At 42.0% G+C, this 24,169-nt stretch overlaps 1 protein-coding gene across 1 annotated transcript in view; it reads left to right on the top strand.

Annotated features, from left to right (window-relative positions):
• The first annotated feature begins 530 nt into the window (after window positions 1-530).
• SNRNP200 (small nuclear ribonucleoprotein U5 subunit 200) overlaps window positions 531-24,169 on the top strand; it is a 42,745-nt gene continuing 19,106 nt past the window's right edge. The window contains exons 1-11 of the mRNA XM_075207357.1: window positions 531-670; window positions 1,137-1,300; window positions 12,685-12,856; window positions 14,024-14,216; window positions 16,351-16,406; window positions 22,414-22,512; window positions 22,600-22,752; window positions 23,075-23,174; window positions 23,526-23,662; window positions 23,748-23,831; window positions 23,922-24,095. Coding sequence (XP_075063458.1) covers window positions 626-670; window positions 1,137-1,300; window positions 12,685-12,856; window positions 14,024-14,216; window positions 16,351-16,406; window positions 22,414-22,512; window positions 22,600-22,752; window positions 23,075-23,174; window positions 23,526-23,662; window positions 23,748-23,831; window positions 23,922-24,095 — 1,377 coding nt within the window. The 5' untranslated portion in view covers window positions 531-625. The remainder of the gene's footprint in view (window positions 671-1,136; window positions 1,301-12,684; window positions 12,857-14,023; window positions 14,217-16,350; window positions 16,407-22,413; window positions 22,513-22,599; window positions 22,753-23,074; window positions 23,175-23,525; window positions 23,663-23,747; window positions 23,832-23,921; window positions 24,096-24,169) is intronic.

Raw genomic sequence — 24,169 nt, forward strand, 5'->3', positions numbered from 1 at the left:
GCATTGTTAAGATTGGGCAAGGGTGAAGGGCAAGTGCGGAAGGGGATTGGCACTGTGGATTGCATCATTTTGCCTCCCTCGCATATTAAACCATTTAATACCGGTGGGTGGTTTTCAAAATGTTGCAATATTTGGCAAATTGCATCATGGAGGCCCCCATCCTGCCCACCTCAATAGCAGTTGGACAGGATGTGGGAGAGTGGCTTGTTACTGGAATTTGGCAGTCAATTTTATTATTATATTTGTTCCCATTTATAAGTGGTTGCGCAGTATGCTGGCACTAAATCTAAATCTTAATATATATATATATATATCTGCAATAGGAAATCACAATTTAAAGATTATATTCATATGCTGAAAAAAAATCAGAATACCATTTTTTTCACAATCTGCAATATATATATTACTTCAACAAGTAATAATACCAAACATCTTTCTTTCACAACAGAGAGAACCAAACATACACTGTCAGTCTAATGTTTTTGAATAAAGCTTCAACAATTAAAAAAAACGCACGCGGAAGTAGATGCTGTGTGCCCCGGAAGTGGAAGTGCTGGGTCGGAAGTGTCGTCGCAGCGCGTTGTTGCCCAGTGTGTGAAGCGTAGAACGGGCAGCAGACGGCAGAATGGCGGACGTAACAGCCCGTAGCTTGCAGTACGAGTACAAAGCGGTGAGTGCAGATGGCAAAATCAGATACAAGGCCCAGAAATACACAGGTCACAGCTGTGGGTTAGAGACCGGTGTAATTCACGGTAGAGTTGGTTCTGGCGTAGGGTGATCTGAGGCTGGCTCTGCCCTCCCCAGGCTGGCTCTGCCGGTGCCGGTAGTGTACTGCTGGGGACAGAGCTCCCATATTGTGCATGACTTGTAGAAGGCTCCTTGGAGGTGAGAGCTGGGCACAGCAATATGTAGACATTCAGTATTTACCACTGACCACTTTAATAGGTTTTCACAAGATAATGCAGCAATCATGAAGTTTTTATGCATTTCGTTGTGTTGGGATAATTAATTGTGCTCAAGTTTATCAGTACTGATAATTCAGATTGTAGTGTTAGGGGGGATACTCTCCTTGCAATGTATGTTCTGTGAGAGTGGTTGTAATTATAATTTACTTTCTATCCATCTTTTCTATCCAGAACTCCAACCTCGTACTTCAAGCAGATCGCTCTCTGATAGACCGAACCCGCCGAGATGAACCTACAGGGGAGGTGCTGTCACTGGTGGGAAAATTGGATGGGACCCGTATGGGAGACAAGGCACAAAAAACTAAGCCTCAAATGCAGGAAGAGAGGCGTGCCAAGTGAGTGCTGGTTTGAAATACAGATTGATTGTAATAATGTGATATTCCTGCTGAATTATTGCTTTGAGTTAAGAATCATTTTAGATAATACTGGAGATCTAGCAGAAAATATGTATTATAGTAAAAGGAAATTGCCCTACTGCTATTGCAATGTATGCAAAATATTACTATTCTGTTTGCAAATGTCTGCAACAATCATTTTATGTCAAAAGAGCAATAAGAGAGTTCTGGCTTTAGCTAGAAATATAGTATTTGTTGAAGAATAAATTAAGGTGAACCCCTCATTCATTAATGACAGATGGTTTATTCAGTGTGTGAGGGGGGGGGGAGGTTTCGATAATACTGCATTATTGGCCCATATCTATATTCTGATGTATGTTATTGCAATTGTTTGAAATTTGATAAATCTGTCTTTGCTAAGCCTAAGAATGTAAATTATTACTTGCATAGTTGTATTTAAATAGTGATAGATATATATATATATATATAGCAAAGTTGATTGTCATTACCCAAAGAACATGGTGGGTTGTAGATTTTCTATCAAGAATAGAGTTACTGGTGTGCAGAATTCTAATTCAGAAATCTGTTTTCATTATGGCTATCACTAGTTAAATATCTGATTAACATTTTGGTACAGTTATACATTCTAATGTAGACTTTGAGCCATATACATTAATAAAGCTATGCTATTGCTTTGGTTATCCTCATGTTAGCCTTTCTTATACAAGGAAAATGTAACAAGCATAGTGTTCATTTAGGTATGTCACAGGATACGTTATATATGTTTGGTTTAGAGCAGTGCAATGTTTCTTTGGACAATTTACTATCTGAAATCTCAATGTGTGAGAAGTCTTAGGGAGACAGGAGGCATATTGTAAAGTTAGTGTTAGTCATTCAGAATGCAAAGATGTTATCATTGTGTTACTTATAACCTGGCTGAAACGAATGGTTGGAAGAGTGCAGAGAGTTTTGTCTTTTAAGAAAGTAGCCGAAGCAGCATCCTCATCCATGTACTTTCAAATGTTTTGCCTGTTTATGGAGGAAAAAAAGATGCTTATCAGACATTTGGTTAAAGAAATAATGCAGAGAGGAAGGGCTTGGATTTGCATTTATCTTTTAATACCTCATTGTGAAATAACGTTGCTTTACACTCCTATGCACAGCATACCTGTCAGATTTTAGAAAGGGGATGGTTATGTTGTGAAAGGCAAAACTTGCAGACTGTGGTTTTGTTTTTTTTCTTCTGGAGACTTATTCACCATTGTACTCTGGATATAGTATGCGCATTGAAAAGGAGATGCTGCTATAACGCTCGAAATCAAAAGTAGATAAGTCAATGTTTACAAGTGGCATTCCTCCAAATGTTTAAATGTACTTACAATAACACTGGCATCACCACTGACCAAACTCCATAAGAAGTCATGGCTGACGGTCGTTTTTTTGACAATTGAAAAAACAGCAAATCTAGTCTCCCTTCAGAAAAGACAGAGAAGAGTTAATTAATGACCTGCTAGTCTTGTCTTGGATCAGTAGCAGTTACATAAATTAATAATAATAAATATATATTTTCAATTATTTTTTTATTTAGTACCTCGATAATCAAGGAAGCATGACATAGTGCAGGGAGGTCACACCTTGTAAATTTTAGCAGGACAATTGACACTGTTTCATTATTTGCCTGGTTTAGCTTGGAGTAAATCCAGTTAGAATGCAAAACCATGTTGCACCAAAGGCAATTTTAAAATATGTAAGCTTAGAGCTGGGAAGGGGCATGTCCTAAGGTAAACTCCAAATCCGTGTAAAAATACATCTGTCCAGTATTTGTGTGCTGTATGCAAAAGTAGACAGTATTTTTCCTGCATGTAAAAACATTGCATTTGCATCCCTTGCATATGAACATGGTTTGTCCAGGTGCTAATTTACACCCTTCAGCTGGATTTACTTTTAGAGCCAGGTACACACTACAGAAATTTATTGCAGAAGTGTTTTCCCTTATGATTTTCTTCTTCAAAAATTTTTTATTGAGGTAAAAAGAAAATATGTCAAGTACAATTAAATGCATTATAAAGTACAAGTATGTATTCACAATTTTTTTTTTTTTTTTTTTTTAACATTCCAATGTGCAATCACAATTACATGTCATTCCATTCCAAAAATCCCCCTTTCCACAGGACTTAACTGTCATTAGATATAGATATATTGATTGGGGGGTCTGCAGAGACCATTCTCAACTCATACCATTGAGTGTTGTGGAAACTATTCCAGAGTTGTGTTCGTATAGCGTGAGGTAAAAGGTCTATAAAACTCTCCCATGTGTTAAAAAATTGTTTTACTCTAGACTCTTTTTGCAAGGAAGTCTCTATCCAATCCATTCTAAATATATGATAGAGTTTTTCTCTAAAAAGAGAGAACACAGGAGGAGAATTCTGGGCCCAGACCTGCAGTATGCTTTTTCTAGCCGCAGCTGAAATTGCTACTAATAAAATTTTGCATCCCCTGCTAACTTTGCAGCTACTTGGAAGTATTCCAAATATCGCCCATTCCGGAGATAGGGGTGCATAGTTCACCAAATGTGTATTAGAGAACCTCCAAATCTGAGTCCAGAATCTTTTAATTGGGGGACATTCCCAGAAGCAATGTGTCGGATCCGCTCTTGGAGATCCACATTTCGGACAACAATGAGATTCCGATAGTCCTATCTGAAACCTACGAGATGGAGATAGATACGCTCTATGAAAAATGTTAAGAAACATTTCTGTATAGGTCATGGCCGGTAAAATTTTAATGGAGTTGGCAAGTGCTTTAAGGAGAACTTCTGGAGTCAGATGAGGGAACCGTTCCTGCCATAACGAAAGACCAGTTTTAGAGTGATTATAATCAAATTGATCCCGTATCAAGGAGTAGTGTTGCGATATGGCCTGATGAGTTAAGGGAGGCTTTGAAAGCATAACATCCAAGGGGTTATCCCAATCCGAGGGAGGAATTTTCCGCAAAACTGTACTAATGTAATGTTGGCATTGGAATACAGCTAGATGGTAGGGAGCCAGCTGCGGATAAGTTGAGCTAATTTGGGCATAAGTCATTGGTTTACGTGTGTTTATATTGATTAATTGTCTTATTTTAGTAATTCCCAACTTTGCCCAATCAGTAAATGGGAAGGAGGCTGAGCCATTCTGAAAATTCGGGTTCTTTAACAGGGGGAGATGCACCGAAGTATAGGGACTTAAGTGATTTATATGACAGAGTTTGTGCCAGAGTTTGCGTGTGGTATATAAGAGTGGATTATGTATAGTCTGAGTTGGTAATTCTTGTTCATGTAAGTGGATAAAGGCCAATAAGTTAAGATTAGGTATAAAACTCTGGTCCAGTGTAGTGTTAGTATAGATGTCTGTCTTATGCAACCAGTCTCTAAGGTGCCGTAATTGAGCCGCTTGATTATATCTGGTGATATTTGGCAGATTCAGCCCCCCTTTATCTTTGGACTGCTGTAACTTGATCAGCCCAATACGCGGTTTTTTGGAGTTCCAAATGAAACGTCTAAAGTCTGCATCCAATCTAATTGCATCTGATCTTGTCAATAGTAGTGGTAAGACTTGTAGAGGATACAACAATTTAGGAAATATGATCATTTTAATTATATTTATCCTACCTCCATAAGAGAGGCGTAAGTGTTTCCAGTTATTCATCTCATGTTCCACCGCACTTATCGCTTTAGAGATGTTGAGGTCATATAAAGAGTGGATATTTTTTGGTAGTCGGATGCCCAGGTATGACATGGTCGATCCTGCCCAAGTAATAGGAATATCCCTTGCCCAGGCTGGGGTTATGACATCTTTACCTAGGTACATAGCGGTGGACTTCTCAAAGTTGACAGAGAAGCCTGAGACAGATCCAAACTCAACCACTCTATTCATCAGAGGTTTAAGTGAGGCTTCTGGATTAGATATATATATCATTACGTCGTCCGCAAAAGCTGTAATTTTGATTTCCTGATCCCCAATTTTAATCCCCTCCAATTGTCTCCAGTTTTGCAAGACCCTAAGCATGGGATCCAGTACTAAATTAAATAGAAGTGGGGAGAGTGGACAACCTTGTCTGGTCCCTCTAGACATTTCCAGGGGAGAACCTGTGATTCCATTGACCAATAAGGATGTCTTAGGGGAGGTGTAAAGAAAAGTAATCACAGCCCTAAAATCCGTGTCGAAACGCCTATATGAAAGGATTTCATTCAAAAATGGCCATGCGACAGAGTCAAAAGCCTTTTGGGCATCCAAACTAAGGAGCATGTTAGAGGTGGTTCCCAAATTTGAGGCCACAATTGCTGAGATAGCAGTTCTAATACCCTTAACCGAATGTCGTCCTGCCACAAATCCCAACTGGTGGGGTGTTAACAGCCCAGGAAGAATATTTTGTAAGCGGTCTGCCATGATTTTTGCTAGAAGTTTGTAATCTGTGTTCAAAAGAGTAATAGGACGATAAGACCCCTCCAATGTAGGGTCCTTACCTGGTTTAGGGATAAGAACTGTATGGGCCAAATTAAATGAAGGGTAGGTTGGGCGCTCTCTATGAATTTTTGAGAACAAGTCTGCTAGGACATGGGCCAAGTCTCCCTCTAAGATTTTATAATATTCTGCCGTAAGGCCATCTGGGCCTGGTGTTTTATTGAGTTTCAAGTGCTTAATTGCCAATTCTACATCTCGGGATGTAATGTCCTGCGCCAGAGATTCCCTCTGGTCTGGTGTTAGTGAAGGTAACTTGGCCTCTGTCAAAAGTTTGGACATTAGCTGAGGATTTGGCGCAGAGCCTTTATATAAAGCTGAATAATAAATTTGAAAGGCTTCCAATATCTCTTCCGATTTAGTAAGAAGCTTAGAAGAATTGGGGACTTTAAGGGCAACTATGTGACTTTTGCGTTTCTGGGGTTTGGTTATGTTTGCAAGCAATTTGCCGGCTTTATTTCCCCATCTGAAAAATTTATTTTTTGAAAACTCAATTTGTTGCTTTGCTTGAGCCGTCAAAAAGCTTTCTAGGATTTGCCTCGCCTCACAATAAGCCGTCCATGTCATATCAGATTGATCGGAAGTATATCTAGTATAAGCCTCGGTCGATAGTTTGTGTAAGTTGTCATAGACCTCTCTCGTCTTTCTGCGATGTCTAGACACATATGCAATTATATGGCCCCGCATTACCGCTTTTGAGGCATCCCAAAAAAGAATTTTATCATCCCATTGGTCAATGTTATCATCTAAATACTCCGCCCATCTGTGTCTTAAAAATTGTTGAAAGTGATCTGAGTTATATAGATAAGACGGAAATCTCCAATGTCTAGGTCTCCTTCTCAAGCTTGGATTTTGAATAGTAAGAGAAACCATGGCATGATCTGAGATAACTATATCAGCAATGTCTGCTTTACGAACCCATGGCATTAAAGTGTCAGTGACTAATATATAATCTATTCGTGAAAAGGATCTGTGTACACCAGAATGGAAAGAGTATGATCTGTCTGTTGGGTTTAAAAGGCGCCACGGATCAACCATGCCACACCTGGACACCAAACCAAAGAAACCCTCAGAATCCCTTGGGTTAGTTGTGGAAGGTGCATTTGACCTATCGTGTTTTGGATCAATGACAGAATTGAAGTCACCTGCAATCACGAGATTAGGGGTATCACGTTGTAAAATAAGCTGAATCAGAGAGTGGTAGAAATCACGTTGTGATCCATTAGGGGCATAAATGTTCAGAAGAGTAAATTTTTCATCGTTAATTTGTAAATGAATTAATAAATATCTGCCCTCGGGATCTATGAGAGTATCTAAAACTGTGTATTGAAGATGCCTAGCGATTATTATGGCTACTCCTCTGGTTTTTGTTTTATATGAGGCTGAGATGCAATCTCCAATCCACCCAGCTCGCAAAGCCGAACTATCAGACTTCCTCCAATGTGTCTCCTGCAAAAATGCTATGTCAATATGAGCTCGCTTAAGGTGGGTAAGGACTTTTCTGCGTTTAATGGGAGAGTTTAGACCACCCACATTCCAGGACGACAAGTTAAGGGTCTGTGGAGTGTCAGACCACTGAGAACCTGACTGTGCAGATTGCATCTTTAACCTATCCCCACACAGGGGAGATCAATTAGACCAAAGGTGTGTAGAAGGAGATTATAAAAAAACTCCTCCAAAACCATCAAAAAGGAAGTCTGACCTAAGTAATAAGTTCCCCTATCCCATACCTGCAGGGTGGGACATTGTGTGTTTAAAAAAATTGTGAAAGTTAAAAGCAAATTACATAATGCATTACATTTTTTGTACCTCAAACCTTTTCTAATCATTTTCCTAACCAAATTCTGTGTATGATCTTTGGAGATAATGCCAGAGATCACAGAATCTACAACCATAAACATTTGTAACATTTGTAACATAACTAAGTCTATACTTATATTCATATATTGAGAATTCACGAATCAATAATAAACAGATATTATATAGTCATCATGTATATTAGTAGCCATTTTACATTTTTTTGATTGACTGCAGAGCATCATACCTTTCAAGTTGGTGCCCTAGGGAGTGAGCTAGCACTAGTTGGTGACCCTGAATGTGAAGTCAACACCTGAAAGTGTTTTTTAGCTGTCTCCGGATTTTCAAAGATTAGTGTTCGACCATTCTCCACCACTCTAAGCTTAGCTGGGTAAATGAGGGCAAAGCTTTTATTGTTGCCAGCCAGGAACTTGCAAACCGGCGCAAATTCCTTCCTTTTTTGTGACAACATAGCCGAATAATCCTGAAATATTAGTATTCTATTGCCCTCAATCTCCAATTGCTTTTTTCGCCTAAATGCTATCAAAAATTTTTCCTTGTCAGTAAAGTCTAAGAATCTAGCTAAGACAGGTCGTGGTCTAGCAGAGTTTCCCTCTTTGATTGGGCCTAGACGGTGAGCTCTTTCTATATGTAAGTTGTCTATTTCATCGTGCAAATTTAGGGCAACTATTAGGTCCTGTCTAAGATATGAGAATAAATCACGTCCTTTTACAGACTCTGGGATACCAATAAACCTGAGATTATTCCTTTGGCTACGGTTTTCCAGGTCATCCATTTTTTCCTGCATTTGTGACCATTTACGCAAATCTTGTTCAGCCCCATTTTGTAAGGATAGAACGTTATCCTCCACGTCGCTGGTACGTTGTTCCAGCGTATTTATTCTGGTTGTATTTTCTGCTATTTTAGCGACAGCTGCATCAAAAGTGTCCTGAATAGCTCCAAACTTTTTGTCTATGATGGGAAGGAGGATATCTAGAATGGTTTGGGCCGTATCTGAACTTGTAGTAGTTGCAGGTCTAGTAAGAGGAGTTTGGTCCCCCTCCTCCATCTCCCCCGCAGAGAGGGGCGAGGAAGGAGAGGAAGCACCCCTACCCACTCCAGGTTTGTTTCTGCCCGCCTTAACCTGGTCTGGCTTACTATTTGCACGTTTGGATGTATTTTTACTACAATACTTCTCCATATCCTAGCCAACCAGGTATTAATGCAAGACACCAATCCAAAGGTCTGTTAAGAATTAATATATAAGGATTTCAACAACACGTGACTGTAGTTATATTGTGAACTCTCTTCTCTTACATTGAATTGATCACATACTAAAGAGAAAAAATGTTAGAAAATAGATACCAAAGTTATTTTCTAATCTTAATTATCTATCCCAACAGCGTCAAAATGATATCAAAGTTTAAAAGAATCTATTTCGAATTATCAATTTGTACACTTATATTACGAATTCAAAACTACTAAGGAATATAAGGTATTGAACAACATAACATATATGGTTATACGTATCCAACTGCAGGAACGCTTCAGTGTTTGTCTGCTTTGTAGGCCCACTTGTGTGGCCGGACTCCGGGGAGAAAAGGATAGGAGGAATTCTTCTGCACTCAGCTTTTCAGTTAAAACGAATCGTGTGTCCACTCCAACTCTCAAATGGAGTGTATTCCGTTTCTTTCAAGATTGAAGCCGTCGATGGAAATGAGTTGCTTGAAGAGATTTGTTAAAATGCGGTCATCCAGGTGTACCACCCTCCGGAGGTCCTTATATTTGGTTTTCAGTCAGTCATCTGAGCAGGATGAGTGTCCAAGGATCTAAGATAGCGACAGTCCACTACTCAAGATAGCAAGAGGCAATAGTGTGAATAAGGTCCGATGCAATGGAGTAGAATTTTTAAGCTGTGGCGCGACCATACAGCCAATTGCGAATCACAAGTCCCAGTAGCACTGCTGGAGGGTCTGGAGCAAGGAAGGAACCCAGCGAATCCAAATGCAATGAGTCCACAGGCAGCACCAGATATCAGCCGTTCAATTAGGTTGCGAGTCAGAATAGATAGGCGAGATAGATTTCAAGGGTCTATGTAGATGTCAGACAGGCTCAGATCTTAATAAGGGCTCCTGACGTTGGGATGCAATGGGTTAACTTTATCCCAGTTTTAATACAGTATTTTATAGTATCTTGTTTGCCCAAAGCGATATCCAGGTTACCCCCTTTAATTTTTTAAACACATGTAGTTCCAGCAGCTGTGTTTTTTTTTTTTTTTCCCTTTGGGATTGTGCATAGATTCAATAGGCACAAATTGTATTGTGGTGTATTGCACACTAGATGGCAGCAGTGATTATTTAGGTGCTGTTGGCATGCTGCCAAGGTAACGTAGAGACAGAAACAGCAGACTTTTTTAAGATAAACTAACTTCCATTAGTTACTTGTTAGTGTGAGTTAGAATCTCTCATCGCAGCCTCAAACATGCAGGCATCGCTGTAATGACTGACACTTCTCTCTGCCCTATTGGGAGCTTTTAATGTGCTGATATCTGTTGTGGTGCTCTGCAGTCAGATTGCCTTTAATTCTGTGACCTGAGTCACTCCCCCGTTCTGCATCTGGATGTGGATGGAAGCAGTCTCAACGAGGCTTTAACAGCCACTATATACTATGTGCTTCACTAGCCTTCAGGAATGTCTTCAGCGGCAGTATGGTTGAATGAATAAACCAACTGCCTCTCTGAGCAATAGAGATTGCTGCCGGGGAGCCTGTTATTATCGGAGGGATGTTTTCTCCTACCTCCGCTGTGTAGTGAAGTCTTCCCTTATGATTTTAACAATGGCTGAAAGCCTCGATGAGCATGCCAATTCACGTATACACACCTACGTAATATACCTTCAGATCTATGCTCTTCATCTATCATAACCATCTGATTAAAAGATTGTTACTCTGCGCACACTATAGAGATCTGCCTACCCTGCTGGTCATGAGTGCATACACACTTCCACATTTACCCAACATCCCTCTAAATTTTAGGAAGTTTATAAAACCAAATCAAACGATACTATGTGCTTTGGGAAAGTACACACTAATGCAATATCTGACCAAACAGTCGTTTATAGTGTGATCTGCATGAAATTACTGTAGTGTGTACTCAGTTTTACTCTAAATGATGCCCAATATATGAATCCCAGAAACTACAATGTTGTGATTTAGCTCAAGGATGGTTGAATGGATAATAGTTTGACACAGAATGCTTTAGCCGAAGGCTCAGCTGAATGCTAAGTAACCAGTGAAGGAGTTTAGCTTTCTGTGCAGAGAGTTTGAAACTCCGTTCAGATGCAGGAAAGGGGGAGAAACGCATTCCTTATACCTTGTACAGTCATGGCCAAAAGTTTTGAGAATTACACAAATATTGTTTTTCACAGTCTGCTGCCTCAGTTTTTATGATGGCAATTTGCATATACTCCAGAATGTCATGAAGAGTGATCAGATGAATTGCAATTAATTTCAAAGTACCTCTGTCATGACAATGAACTTTATCTCAAAAACAACATTTGTACTGCATTTCAGCCTTGCCATAAAAGGACCAGCTGACGTCAGGTCAGTGATTCTCTCGTTAACACAGGTGAGAATGTTCACGAGGACAAGTCTGGAGATCACTTTCATGTTGATTGAGTTAGAATAACAGACTAGAAGCTTTAAAAGGATGGTGGTGCTTGAAATCTCTGTTAACCATGGTTATCTGCAAGGAAACACGTGCAGTCATCATTGCTTTGCACAAAAAGGGCTTTACAGGCAAGGATATTGCTGCTTGTAAGATTGCACTTAAATCAACCTTTTATTGGATCATCAAGGAGAGAGACTCAATAGTTGTGAAGAAGGCTTCAGGGTGCCTAAGAACGTCCAGCAAGCGCCAGGACCGTCTCATAAAGTTGATTCAGCTGTGGGATTGGGCACGACCAAGAAGCCTCTTCTCTCCAGGAAAAACATCTCTGACAGACTGATATTCTGCAAAACGTACAAGGATTGGAATGCCGAGGACTGGGTTAAAGTCATTTTCTCTGATGAATCCCCTTTTCAGATTGTTTGGAGCATCTGGAAAAATGCTTGTCCAGAGAAGGAAAGGTGAGCGCTACCATCAGTCATGTGTCATGCCAACAGTAAAGCATCCTGCGACCATTCATGTGTGGGGTTGCTTTTCAGCCAAGGGAGTAGACTTACTCACATTTTTGTCTAAGAACACAGTCATGAATAAAGAATGGTACCAAAACATCCCCCAAGAGCAACTTCTCCCAACCATCCAAGAACAGTTTGGTGATGAACAATGCATTTTCCAGGATGATGGAGCACCTTGCCATAAGGCAAAAGTGATAACTAAGTGACTCAGGGATCGAAAAATTGAAATTTTGGGTCTATGGCCAGGAAACTTCCCAGACCTTAATCCCATTGAGAACTGGTGGTCAATCCTCAAGAGGCAGGTGGACAAACAAAAACCCACAAATTCTGACAAACTCCAAGCATTGATTAGGCAAAAATGGGTGGCCATCAGTCAGTATGTGGCCCAGAAGTTGATTGACAGCATTCCAGGATGAATTGCAGAGGTCTTCAAAAAGAAGGGTCAACACTGCAAATATTGATTCTGCATAAACTTAATGTAATTGTCAATAAAACGCTTTGACACTTATGAAATGCTTGTAATTTTACTTCAGTATACCATAGCAACATCTGACAAAAAGGTCTAAAAACACTGAAGCAGCAAACTTTGTGAAAACCAATACTTGTCATTCTCAAAACTTTTGGCCATGACTGTACATCAGGTTTAGGAAACCAGTCCAAGCAATCATCAGACAGGTAACGGTTATGGCAATAGAAGGTGCTAAATTGGCGCCATTGTTTTATTACATTTATTTTGGAGACCTAAGAGTCATAAATGGGGCAAGTTGGCAAGCTATATATATTCTTTTATAAACTACAATACAGAAATGTTACCGATGCTTCCTTTGGACTAGATCAATGCTCTTATTTTATGACCATATAACATGAGTTGTAAAGATGTGTCTCCGTTTATAATGCTGTCTTCTCTTGTAGGAGGAGAAAGAGAGATGAAGACAGACATGACATAAATAAGATGAAGGGGTTCACCCTCTTGTCAGAAGGCATTGATGAAATGGTGGGGATCATATACAAACCCAAAACCAAGGAGACTCGCGAGACATATGAAGTTCTGCTCAGCTTCATACAGGCTGCTCTAGGGGACCAGGTACAGTTCTGTTTTCTTATCTTTTGTGATGACCATCTTTACTTTTCTGTTTGGATATGACTAGAGTTAGTGGGTTTAGAGCATCACTGTACATCAAGGGGTAAATGAAAAATGTCAAACATAAAAGATTCTGCTGATTGCAGCATCTGTGCCCAGATATGAATATTAAGACACTCCTGGATCTTTTTTAAGGGATAGGTAAGCAAAAGACACTTCCTTCTTTCCGTTTGTTGGGTTTGGGGTTTTTCCCTTTTAATAAGCTTGTTCGTTCTAAAGACTACAATGTCCCTTCCTGTATGGCTTATGTTTACTTCTGGTACACTGTCACCAAAATAAAAGTCTGTTGTACCATATTCCATGTGGTAGCTAGGTATGGCTATTATCTCTCAACCTACATTTTCAGTCTCTAGTCCTAGTGCCAGTTCTTATTTAAGCTCTGCTGTAAAACAATTAAAATAAGACCACCTTGTTTGCTATAATCTAAAACAGGACAGCTGATAAGAATTAATTTAAAACATGTAGACTCATAATGCTGTGCCGTAGGCAGTGCTAGCCAGCCCGGGCTGATATCACTGTAATAGGGTTGCAGTGTGTGGTTGTTCTGTCCTAATGCTAAAGAGCACAGGACTGGTACCACTATTGGAAGCTTGGTAGCAGTAACACTGCAAACCCATCTGGATGTATGACCATTGGCCCTTGCAGCTCCTGGCCATCATACATAAAATGAGTAAGTTTGAAATAAACACACAGTTTGAAAAGTGGGGGGAAAAAAGTAGTTGATAGTCTCCCCTTAGTGTATTTATGTGTGTTGATAGATAGATAGATATATATATATATATATATATATATATATATATATATATATATATATATATATATATATATATATATATATTATATATATATATTATATATACATTATTCCCCCCCCCCCCCCCCCGTTTCATTTATTGTGTAGTCCTGTGAGTGCTTCATATTACTTTTTATTCTGTTCAATACTTCCTTTATGGCAAGTGTCCCAGCATTCTCATGAATGTGAGTGCTCTGTAGCCTTCTACACTATAAGTTTATACATAATGTTTTATTATCACTAATACAGCACTACACTAGTGTGAGTTGGTAATGGGAACTTGGACTGTAAGATTTCTTGTCCTTGTGTTCTGCCAGCCAAGAGACATCCTGTGTGGTGCAGCTGACGAGGTTCTGGCGGTGCTAAAAAATGATAAATTGCGAGATAAGGACAGGAGGAGAGAAGTTGATCAGCTCTTGGGACAGACAGATGACACACGATACCATGTACTGGTGAACTTGGGCAAAAAAATCACCGATTATGGAGGGGACAAGGAAATTCAAAATATGGGTGAGTATGGTTTGACAAGAAAACAATATATAGTTAGTGGCTACTTAATTTGCACATGCAATTCAATAGTTCTGCAATACCATTTATTGGGTGAAAGTATGATTATACTTATCTGCTGTTGGACTGTTTTCATTAAAAGGAAGTTTACCATATGTCTATCTATATGAAGGGTTTGTTATAAGGTGTTGTAAATGTTTTACAGAACGTAAGCATAAATTTGTATGTATTTTTTACACAAGCACCTCTTGTAGAAATCATTATGCTGAGCAATGGTTACTTTTACACAGCTGCGAAGTGTCTCTCATATAGTTGTTCAATGGAGCAAGTGGGGAAGGGAAAAACTGGAAAAAAGGTGTAATTATTAGACAATTCCTTAACTGCAATGGTAGAATTTTCATATTCCTGTTTTTGTTTGCTCCACTTTCATAAATGTCCACCCAACAGTCGTACAATAAAGTTTATGGCCTTAAAGACAATGGTGGTGTGATGCTAAAGTGCTTTCGGGGACTTGCAGACCAGGCTTTGTTTATTGCTAACCATAGTGTTCGTGTTCTTCAAACGTGGACTAAAATGTCACCAGTGGTTATCCTGGAGTGCCCCATGTCTGTCATGTAACACTGGTATTGGCTTGTGTAGCCTCTGGTGACATAGGACTGTCTACTAGTATAAGATGACTGTGTAGCCTGCGCTGAGAGCGAATTGGCTCTTGTATTATAATTAATGAGGTGATTGTGTCGCATGTGATGCATTGTCGCCTATATTTTAAAATTTCAGGTGACCGAGTGGCTACTGAATAGGTACCATGTAGATGTAGGTTGGTGCACTACATCCCCCCTCCCCCCCCCCCCCCATGTTGTATGCTTACTCATTTATGTTATAATGTAACTTTTTTCCTTGCATATTAAACATTGCACTTTAATAAATTTAAAGACATAATGCTCAGAAAATGAGGATTTTTGAAAGACCTTTTTTAAATTTAATGGACATAACTGAGCCATTGATATGTATTGAAAAATAGGGACACATCCTTATTTCAGGCACTGTATTTGGAGCAGTTGGCAGCTATAAACAGAAATTCAGACAAACAACCAGCAAACAAAATCCTTAGCAGAAAACGTATGTCATGGGATCCCTCAAAATGAAGGCGAATTTTGCTAAGTTGGGAGGAGCCGTATTGACTAAAAACTAGATTTAACATTCTAACATTAATAGTCATAATTATACATGTTTAACATGAATCGCATAATGACATTTATAGCTATAAAGCAGTATTTGGTCTACATAGATTGAAGTGGTACCTTTATAAGCATTGATAACAGCTACATTTGGTTACGGAAGTTTAAAACCCTGGCCTGCTTAATGGTTCAAGCTACGTTTTCTTTGTTTCTCATGGTCTCATGATTTATGTAGGGTGAACTGGTATCTTTGAGTTTTTGTCTGATTTTTGAGTGTGTATTCAATTTCTCATTTGCTTTGTGACTGCAAGGGTTACAGGCTAACTCCACTTTAAAACTTTCTGCATAAAATCTCTTTCCACCTCCTAGCAGAAGCATGTGGGCTCCTGTTTTCCCTTTCATGTATCTTTTCTCAGAGGTGACAACCTGCAACAGTGCAGTCAGAGCTATGGCTATAATCAGCCAATGCCTGTGTTACAGACTGACACCTCACAGCCTGAGGGTGTCCTTCTACCATTTGTTGATTTGGAGATGAGAAACATTGTAGCGAGTGTTACAATATAACGTGTTTTACTTGTGACTCTGAATTATGTGGCCAGAATCTTTCTGTATACTGACCAGTAGCAAAACTGATACATATCTTCTTTAATTTCCTTACATTGGAATTTTTTAGTGAAGCTATATTCATTGAATGTTTCTGTTGTGCCTGAGCTGTAAGGTGTAGTTGTGCACAAACAACAATGTCTGAGGTGAGGGAACCAGGTTCTAAGAGTGACAGGGAGTAAAGACCCACTTGATGCAAGAGACAAATGGGCAGATTTCGTCCCATAATTCTCTCGATGGACTCTATGGTCGAGCAGCAATATCTGCCTATGTGTGGACAATTTAACCTGACACTTACTGTGTGTAACATTGTTTTAATACAACAATAATTTCCCTGTGTTTTATTCCCGCTGCAGATGATAATATAGATGAGACTTATGGAGTCAATGTGCAGTTTGAATCTGACGAAGAGGTGAGTGATATAGAAAGCTTGTACAGTATATTTCTCTTTCATCCAGTCTGGGGGACACTGTTTTACCATGGGTTGTGGAGGGAGCTGGGAGTTGGCACCTAACTAGTTAACTTTAGTGCTGGTGATAGACCCCTCCCCTCTACAATCCCCCTGCCTCTTCCTGTACAATCCAGTTTTTTTTAGGTGCCCTGGAGTTGGGCAGCCTTTTTGTTTAGTGCTTAGTTTAATGTTAAGAAATTTTATTTTTTTCTTTTACTTTTTACTTTTTTCTTTCAGGTGGCAGCGCTGGAGTTTGTTCTACTATAGAGAACACACTCACAGCTTGGCAGCGCAGGCATTCCCCTGTCAGCAGAGAGCCAGTGGTTCTCACTGACAGGGGCTGAATTACAAAGTGCCTGATTGAAGGGAGTGACAAGCGGTCTCATGGACCGCTGCACTCCTACAGCCTCCCCGTTAACCGGCGCTGCCATTACAGGCATAGAGCGCCGGTTATCGGATAATAAAAATGGCGGCGGCCATCTTGGATTTCGGCAGCAGCGCTGAAAAGAGGAGGAGGCTAAACCAAGATTCCCCCCTCAGACATAGGAGGGGGGCGTCGGAAAGGTACCGCTGCGGAGACCTCTGTCCTGGGAAGAGGAACTAATAGAGGTCTCCACAAAATCTGCTACCAAAAGCCGTTTTTTCCTATGGATTTTAACAAGCAGGAACATCGGCATCAGGGAAGAGGGGGGAGCTAAAACATAGAGTTCCCCCCCTTCCTACAGAGAAAGAGAGAGATGGACTGTCCCAGGGTTCTGGCGCCAAAGCAGAAGCCCGGGAACAGGAACAGAGCGGAGGGAGAGCACAGACTGCTGTTGGACTTCTCCCTGTCTTGGTGGCCCTTGGGCTAAGTACAAGCTTATTTAAACACATATTTGTTGTTTTATTACTGGCTTAGCAGGTTTACATTATAGTCTCCTGCTAGCCTAAAATATTATGGTGTTTGAAAAAGTTGTACTTGAATATTTTAAAGACATTAGTTGATTACTTGTAATTTACTCTGTTCTTTTTCAATATATTTTCTCTCTCTCTCTCTCTCTCTCTTCCTTTATCTCTATCTGTATATTCAGCTAGATTGATTTGTGTGATTGGTGTGCCTTCCTTTATATAAAATGACAGATAAGGGAAAGGGCCCTATGGCAAAATATTTCACAGGTTCTAAATGTCATGTAAAATTACTGTGTGGGCAGAAGGACCCTTTGGCGCTCTGCGCTGCATGCGAAGCAGGGGCCCCCTCTGTGCAAAGCCAGCAGGTTACAGCCCTTTCGTCTGAGGAACCGGCCTGGGTAACCTCCCTAACACAGTCGGTTACCTCCCTAGCCCAAATGGTTTTTCAATCAAATCAGTTGCTATCAACTGTGGCAACTTCGGTGGCTAGCAATACTAATACGCATTCAGACCCCCAGGCTTTCTCAGATGCCAGTGGATTGAGTTTGCCGGGAGCTTCCACATCACAGGCTGACCCAGCCCCTGCTAATACAGACCCGGCTTGGTCTACAGCCTTTTTGAAGGGATTAAACAAGCTTAACCAGTTGCTAGATTCCTCTAATACCCCGCCTGCTAAGAGAAGGAGGTTTAGAGCGGTAAATCCCCTTGTGGTCCTTTCAGATTCGGAGGAAGAGTCTGAGGAAGAGGGGGAAATCCATTCGGATGCTGACCATAGTCATTCCTCAAAGCAGGAAGTGTACCCTAGAAACCAATTTGTTAATGATTTGGTTTTAGCGGTTAGACAGGCGCTGGACTTCCCAGAGCCGGAGGAGGTTTCCCCCAGGGACAGAAATCTGTTCAAAAAGGCCAAAAAAAAAGCCAACCGTTTCCCTCCTTCTGCAGAACTCAAAGAAATTGCTGAAGGGGCTTGGAAACAACCTGAGAAAAGGTTTTTCATTCCCAAAGGGTTCACCTCTCTGTATCCTCTTCAGGAGGAAGAGGCGACTCGCTGGGAGAGTATTCCCAAGGTAGACATTCCTATTGCTCGTCTGGCTAAACATACTCTACTCCCAGCCCCGGGTTCAGCATCTCTCCCAGACGCCAATGACCGTAAGGTAGAATCCCAGCTCAAATCAATATTTGCGGCTGCGGGTTCTGGCTTTAGACCCACATTTGCTTCAGCCTGGGTAGCAAAAGCCATGGAAGCATGGGCAGACCAGCTGGCAGAGGCTTTACAGGACTCTGAGCTCCTTCCCCTTGCTTTGCATTTAAAGGAAGCTTCGGGGTATTTCTATGAGGCGGCCCAGAATTCAGCAGCGGTTTCCTCTGCCATTCAAGCGGCCTCCATTTCAGCAAGGAGAACACTATGGCTGAAATCCTGGGAAGGTGACGCAGAGTCAAAGCGCTCCGTTGAAACCATCCCCTTTTCTGCAGCGGGCTTATTTGGCCCGGAATTGGATACCCTCATTTCCCAGGCTACGGGGGGCAAAAGCACCTCTTTGCCAGTATACGCTAACAGAAGCCGTGCTCAGAGGAATAGCTCCTTCCGACAGCCCTTTTGAGGGACTTCCTTCCAAAGGGGTCAGTCCTTTAGAGGAAGGCAATCTAATTACCGAGGCTCCTCCTCTAGGGGAAGATCCTCGTTTACTACCAAGCGCCAGGCCGCTAAAACCCAGGAAAAGCCTGCGTCCTGAAGACCAACCTGTACTACAGGGGGCGCCAGTGGGAGGACGTCTGTCCCTGTTTCAAAAACAACGGACAGCGTCTTCCCAAGATCCTTGGATTCGGAGAATAATTGCAGAGGGGTACAGAATAGACCTATTGGGCCAGGCTCCACAGCGTTTCTTCCAGACCCCGCTACCTCAGGATCTTTTAAAAAGACGGGCTATACAGGATTGTGTCGCTTCTCTTTACTCCAGCAGGTCATCTGCAGAGTGCCAGATGGGCAGAAAGGAAGGGGTTTTTATTCAAACCTGTTCCTAGTCAAGAAGCCGGACGGCTCCTTTCAGCCCATCCTAAACTTAAAGGGCCTTAACGTTCACTTAAGGGTGGAAATATTTCGGATGGAATCTCTGAGGTCAGTAATAAACGGCCTAGAGATAAATCAGTTCATGGCGTCCATAGATGTAAAGGACGCTTATCTCCACATTCCCGTCTGGATCCACCACCAGAGTCTCCTCAGATTCTCGGTAGGATCTGCTCACTATCAGTTTCGGGCCCTCCCCTTTGGTCTCTCAACTGCCCCAAGGGTCTTCACGAAGATTATGTCAGTTATGGCAGCATGTCTTCACCTGCAGGGAGTTCAGGTCGTTCCTTACTTGGACGACCTACTCATCAAGGCTTCCTCAGTAGGTTGCCTGCGTTATCACCTGTCCCTCACCCAGGCAGTTCTCGAGGGCCACGGTTGGCTAATTCAAAAAAATCCCAGTTGATCCCGTGTCAGCGCATGGTATTCCTGGGACTCATCATGGACACCAGGAGGCAGAGAGTGTTTCTCCCAGCAGAGAAAATCTCCTCTATTCAGTCGGTTACCTCCCAGGTTTTGTCTTACCCCAGACCCTCAATGCACTTGTGCATGAGGCTACTCTGAAAGATGGTGGCCTCTTTCGAGACCATTCCCTTCGGGCGAGCCCATTCTCGATGTTTCCAATGGGATCTGCTATCGAAGTGGTCAGGGTCACACCTACACCTGGAAAGTCAAAGGATCTCTCTATCTCAGAAAGCGAGAGAATCTCTTCAGTGGTGGATGTGTCTGCACAACATGAGCGTGGGAAAATCCTTCGCACAATGGTCATGGATCATAGCCACGACAGACGCCAGCCTGAAGGGTTGGGGGGCGGTAATCCTTCACCTCCGACTCCAGGGAATTTGGTCGCCTCAGGAATCAACCCTACCGATAAATGTTTTGGAATTGAAGGCCATTCTCTTGGCTCTACGGGGAGCCCAGTCTTTTCTTCAGGGCCAACCGGTCAGAATTCAGTCCGACAATGCCACGGCCTTGGCATATGTCAACAGACAAGGAGGAACCAGGAGTGCAGCGGCTATGGAGATTGCAGCCCAAATATTTGTTTGGGCAGAGCAATATGTCCCAGCAATATCGGCGGTTTTCATTCCAGGAATAGAAAACTGGGAGGCGGACTATTTAACTCGAAACCAGCTGATGCCGGGGGAGTGGTCTCTACACCCGGATGTCTTCCAGTCTCTGGTTCTCAGGTGGGGTCTTCAGGACATAGACCTCATGGCCTCCAGACACAACCGGAAGGTCCACAAGTTTTGCGCAAGAGCAAGGGATCCCTTAGCGGTGGCAGTGGACATTTTGACGATGTCATGGGAGTTCAGTTTGGGATACCTGTTTCCCCCAATTCCCATGCTTCCTCGAGTACTCAGACGAGTTCGGCAGGGCCTTCTGCCAGTAATTCTAGTCGCTCCCTCTTGGCCGCGCCGAGTGTGGTACGCAGACATCATATCTATGGCGGAAGGGCCGGGGTTCCGCCTTCCGTATCGAATCGACCTGTTTCTGCAAGGTCCATTCCATTTCCAGAATGTACCTCAGCTCAATTTAACGGCATGGCTGTTGAAGCCAGCCTCTGGAAGGCTAGAGGTTTTTCACCCAGTGTAATTCAGACCCTGATGCGAGCCAGGAAACCTGTCTCTTCTCGTATCTATCACCGGATTTGGAGGGCCTACATTAGATGGTGCGAAAATAGGACGTTCCACTCGTCCTCTTTTCGACTTTCCCGTCTATTAGCCTTCCTTCAAAATGGCCTGGAAACAGGCCTTAGGTTAGGTTCCCTAAAGGTCCAGGTTTCGGCACTTTCTGTATTTTTTCATAAGAAATTAGCCGAATTGCCAGATAGTAGGACTTTTTTTTCCAGGGAGTTTTACATATCCAACCTCCCTATGTCCCTCTTACTGCTCCATGGGATCTCAACATGGTCCTAGAGATGCTCAAGGGCCCCCCACCCTTTGAACCTTTGAGTAAGGCAGACCTAAAGTGGTTGACCTGGAAGGTCCTCGTTCTTTTGGCTATCGCTTCGGCTCGTAGAGTTTCCGAATTAGGAGCTCTGTCCTGTAGGGAATCATATTTGGTTTTCCACAAGGACAGAGCGGTGTTAAGAACTCTCCCTTCTTTCGTACCAAAAGTAGTGTCGGCTTTTCATCTCAACCAGGAAATTGTAGTTCCGGTTTTCTCATCTTCTTCCCATACGGATCAGCAATCGATGGAAAAGTTAGATGTGGTTAGGGCTCTCCGCATTTATGTGAAGAGAACTTCCCAGATTAGACGTACAGACTCTCTATTTGTCCTTTATGACGCTAATAAGAGAGGCTGGCCAGCCTTAAAACAGTCCATTGCAAGATGGATTACGTCTACCATCAGACAAGCCTATATAAGGGCTAGCCATCCTGTGCCGGAGAGAATCACAGCCCATTCCACCAGATCGGTTGGGGCGTCGTGGGCAGCAAGGAATGGTGTTTCTGCGGACCAGCTTTGCAGGGCAGCCACTTGGTCCTCTGTCCATACGTTTACTAAATTTTATCAATTTAATGTCTTTGCATCAGCAGATGCAAATTTCGCCCGTAATGCTTTACTAGCGGGATTTTCAGAGTAGTTCCACCCTTTAGGGGCTGCTTTAGAACGTCCCCATGGTAAAGCAGTGTCCCCCAGACTGGATGAAAGAGAAAAGAGGATTTATGTACTTACGTTAAATCCGTTTCTCTGATTCCGTCTGGGGGACACTGCGATCCCTCCCTTCTGTTATTCTTCTGTGTGCTCTTGTTTGACTGCCCTTTTTTCTCCTGGGGCTTTTTAAAAACTAACTGGATTGTACAGGAAGAGGCAGGGGGATTGTAGAGGGGAGGGGGTCTATCACCAGCACTAAAGTTAACTAGTTAGGTGCCAACTCCCAGCTCCCTCCACAACCCATGGTAAAGCAGTGTCCCCCAGACGGAATCAGAGAAACGGATTTAACGTAAGTACATAAATCCTCTTTTCCATCGTGTTTTGGAAGGGTTGATGTATAAAATTGTTCTTCAACCATAGGTGGGGGATGAAGACATATATGGAGAGGTGAGAGACGAGGCCTCTGATGATGACATGGATGGAGACGAAGCTGTTGTCCGTGGGACACTTTCTGCCAATGTAAGGAGCCCAGCTATAGAGTGATTGTATGGGGGTGCCATCTATCCATGTTATCACATCACTGAATTTCTCTTATCCATCCCTCAGCTTGTGACTTCTGGAGAGCTGATGAGTTCCAAGAAAAAAGATCTCCACCCTCGGGACATAGATGCTTTCTGGCTGCAGAGGCAGCTCAGCAGGTTTTATGACGATGCCATTGTGTCCCAGAAGAAAGCAGATGAGGTTCTCGAAATCCTAAAGGTGTGTACATTCATTTATTTCATCTGTAACTGATCATGGAACTATAGATTCTTTATACTTATACATTTCCATTCAATCTACCTTTTTCTGACCATTAAAGAGACTTTAGAGACCCTTTAATGATGCCGTAATGAGAATTGTATAAAGTTAATGTTTGACATTTTATTGATGTGTATTTGCAACTTGTGAAAACTGCTTTATCAGTCGCTAGATGAACAGTCAGTTGCTGAAACTCTGTGGAGCACATAGTAGTAATCATTACTTTTATTGGGGTGGATTTTTGTGTATGAAGTGTTTGTTCATGTTCACTGTCTGCCTTCAGACTGCAGGAGATGACCGTGAATGTGAAAACCAGTTGGTGCTGCTGCTGGGATTCAACACGTTCGACTTCATTAAGATACTGAGACAGCATCGTATGATGAGTGAGTATTTCTTCTTAGACAGCTTTCTGCTGTTCTTTATTCAGTGCAAGCCCTATTCAGCTTTACACTCCCCTTCCTGACAATGAGTGATCATGTTATGAGTATAAAGTTATATTCTCTAAAACATATCTGCATTACTCTACGTTAAAGGCATTGTTTTTTAACAAGCTTGCTCATGGTTTACTGAAGCATGGCTAATAAAGAGGACCATCAAGTGAGTCTAATTATCCAAACGATGTACAGAAAATCCTAGATCGACAAAGACAGACTTCAGTCTCATTTGTGTTGTCAATGATAAGTTTATTTTAACCTTGTCCTGAATAATGTTGGCATGTCTCTTGTTCTTCACAGTTCTGTACTGTACGCTCTTGGCCAGTGCTCAGAGTGAAGCAGAAAAAGAGCGAATTATGGGTAAAATGGAGGCAGACTCTGAGCTGTCCAAATATCTTTACCAGCTGCAGGAGACTGAAAAGGAGGATCTGATTCGGGTGAGTGCAGATGGTCCTTGGTTGTTGAGTGTTAAGTGGGGGCTTTGATTTTATGATCTTCACGTTATGCTTTCTTTACTTCTAGGAGGAGCGCACACGTAGAGAGAGGGTGAGACAGTCACGTGTGGACACAGACTTGGAAAGTATGGAGATGGAGCAGGGAGGGGAGGTAAGTTTAGGTTATAGCCAGCAAACTGTTGGGCATGCCTGATGGACTCTATTCTTATGTATCTAATTTTACTTCTGCCATTTCTTGTAGTCTTTTACCCCTCGGCAAGTCTTGGATTTGGAAGACTTGGTCTTTGCGCAAGGCAGTCACTTCATGGCCAACAAACGTTGCCAGCTTCCTGATGGCTCCTTCAGGCGCCAAAGAAAAGGTTATGAGGAGGTTCATGTACCTGCACTAAAACCAAAACCTTTTGCTGCGGATGAGGTGAGTGAAGTGCCCATTGACTACTCTCCTTATTGGCAGAGAATACAAGCCTACGTTCTTCCCTCATTTACTTT

Source organism: Mixophyes fleayi, chromosome 4, assembly GCF_038048845.1.
Source record: "Mixophyes fleayi isolate aMixFle1 chromosome 4, aMixFle1.hap1, whole genome shotgun sequence".
In the NCBI taxonomy this organism is placed as follows: Eukaryota; Metazoa; Chordata; class Amphibia; order Anura; family Limnodynastidae; genus Mixophyes; species Mixophyes fleayi.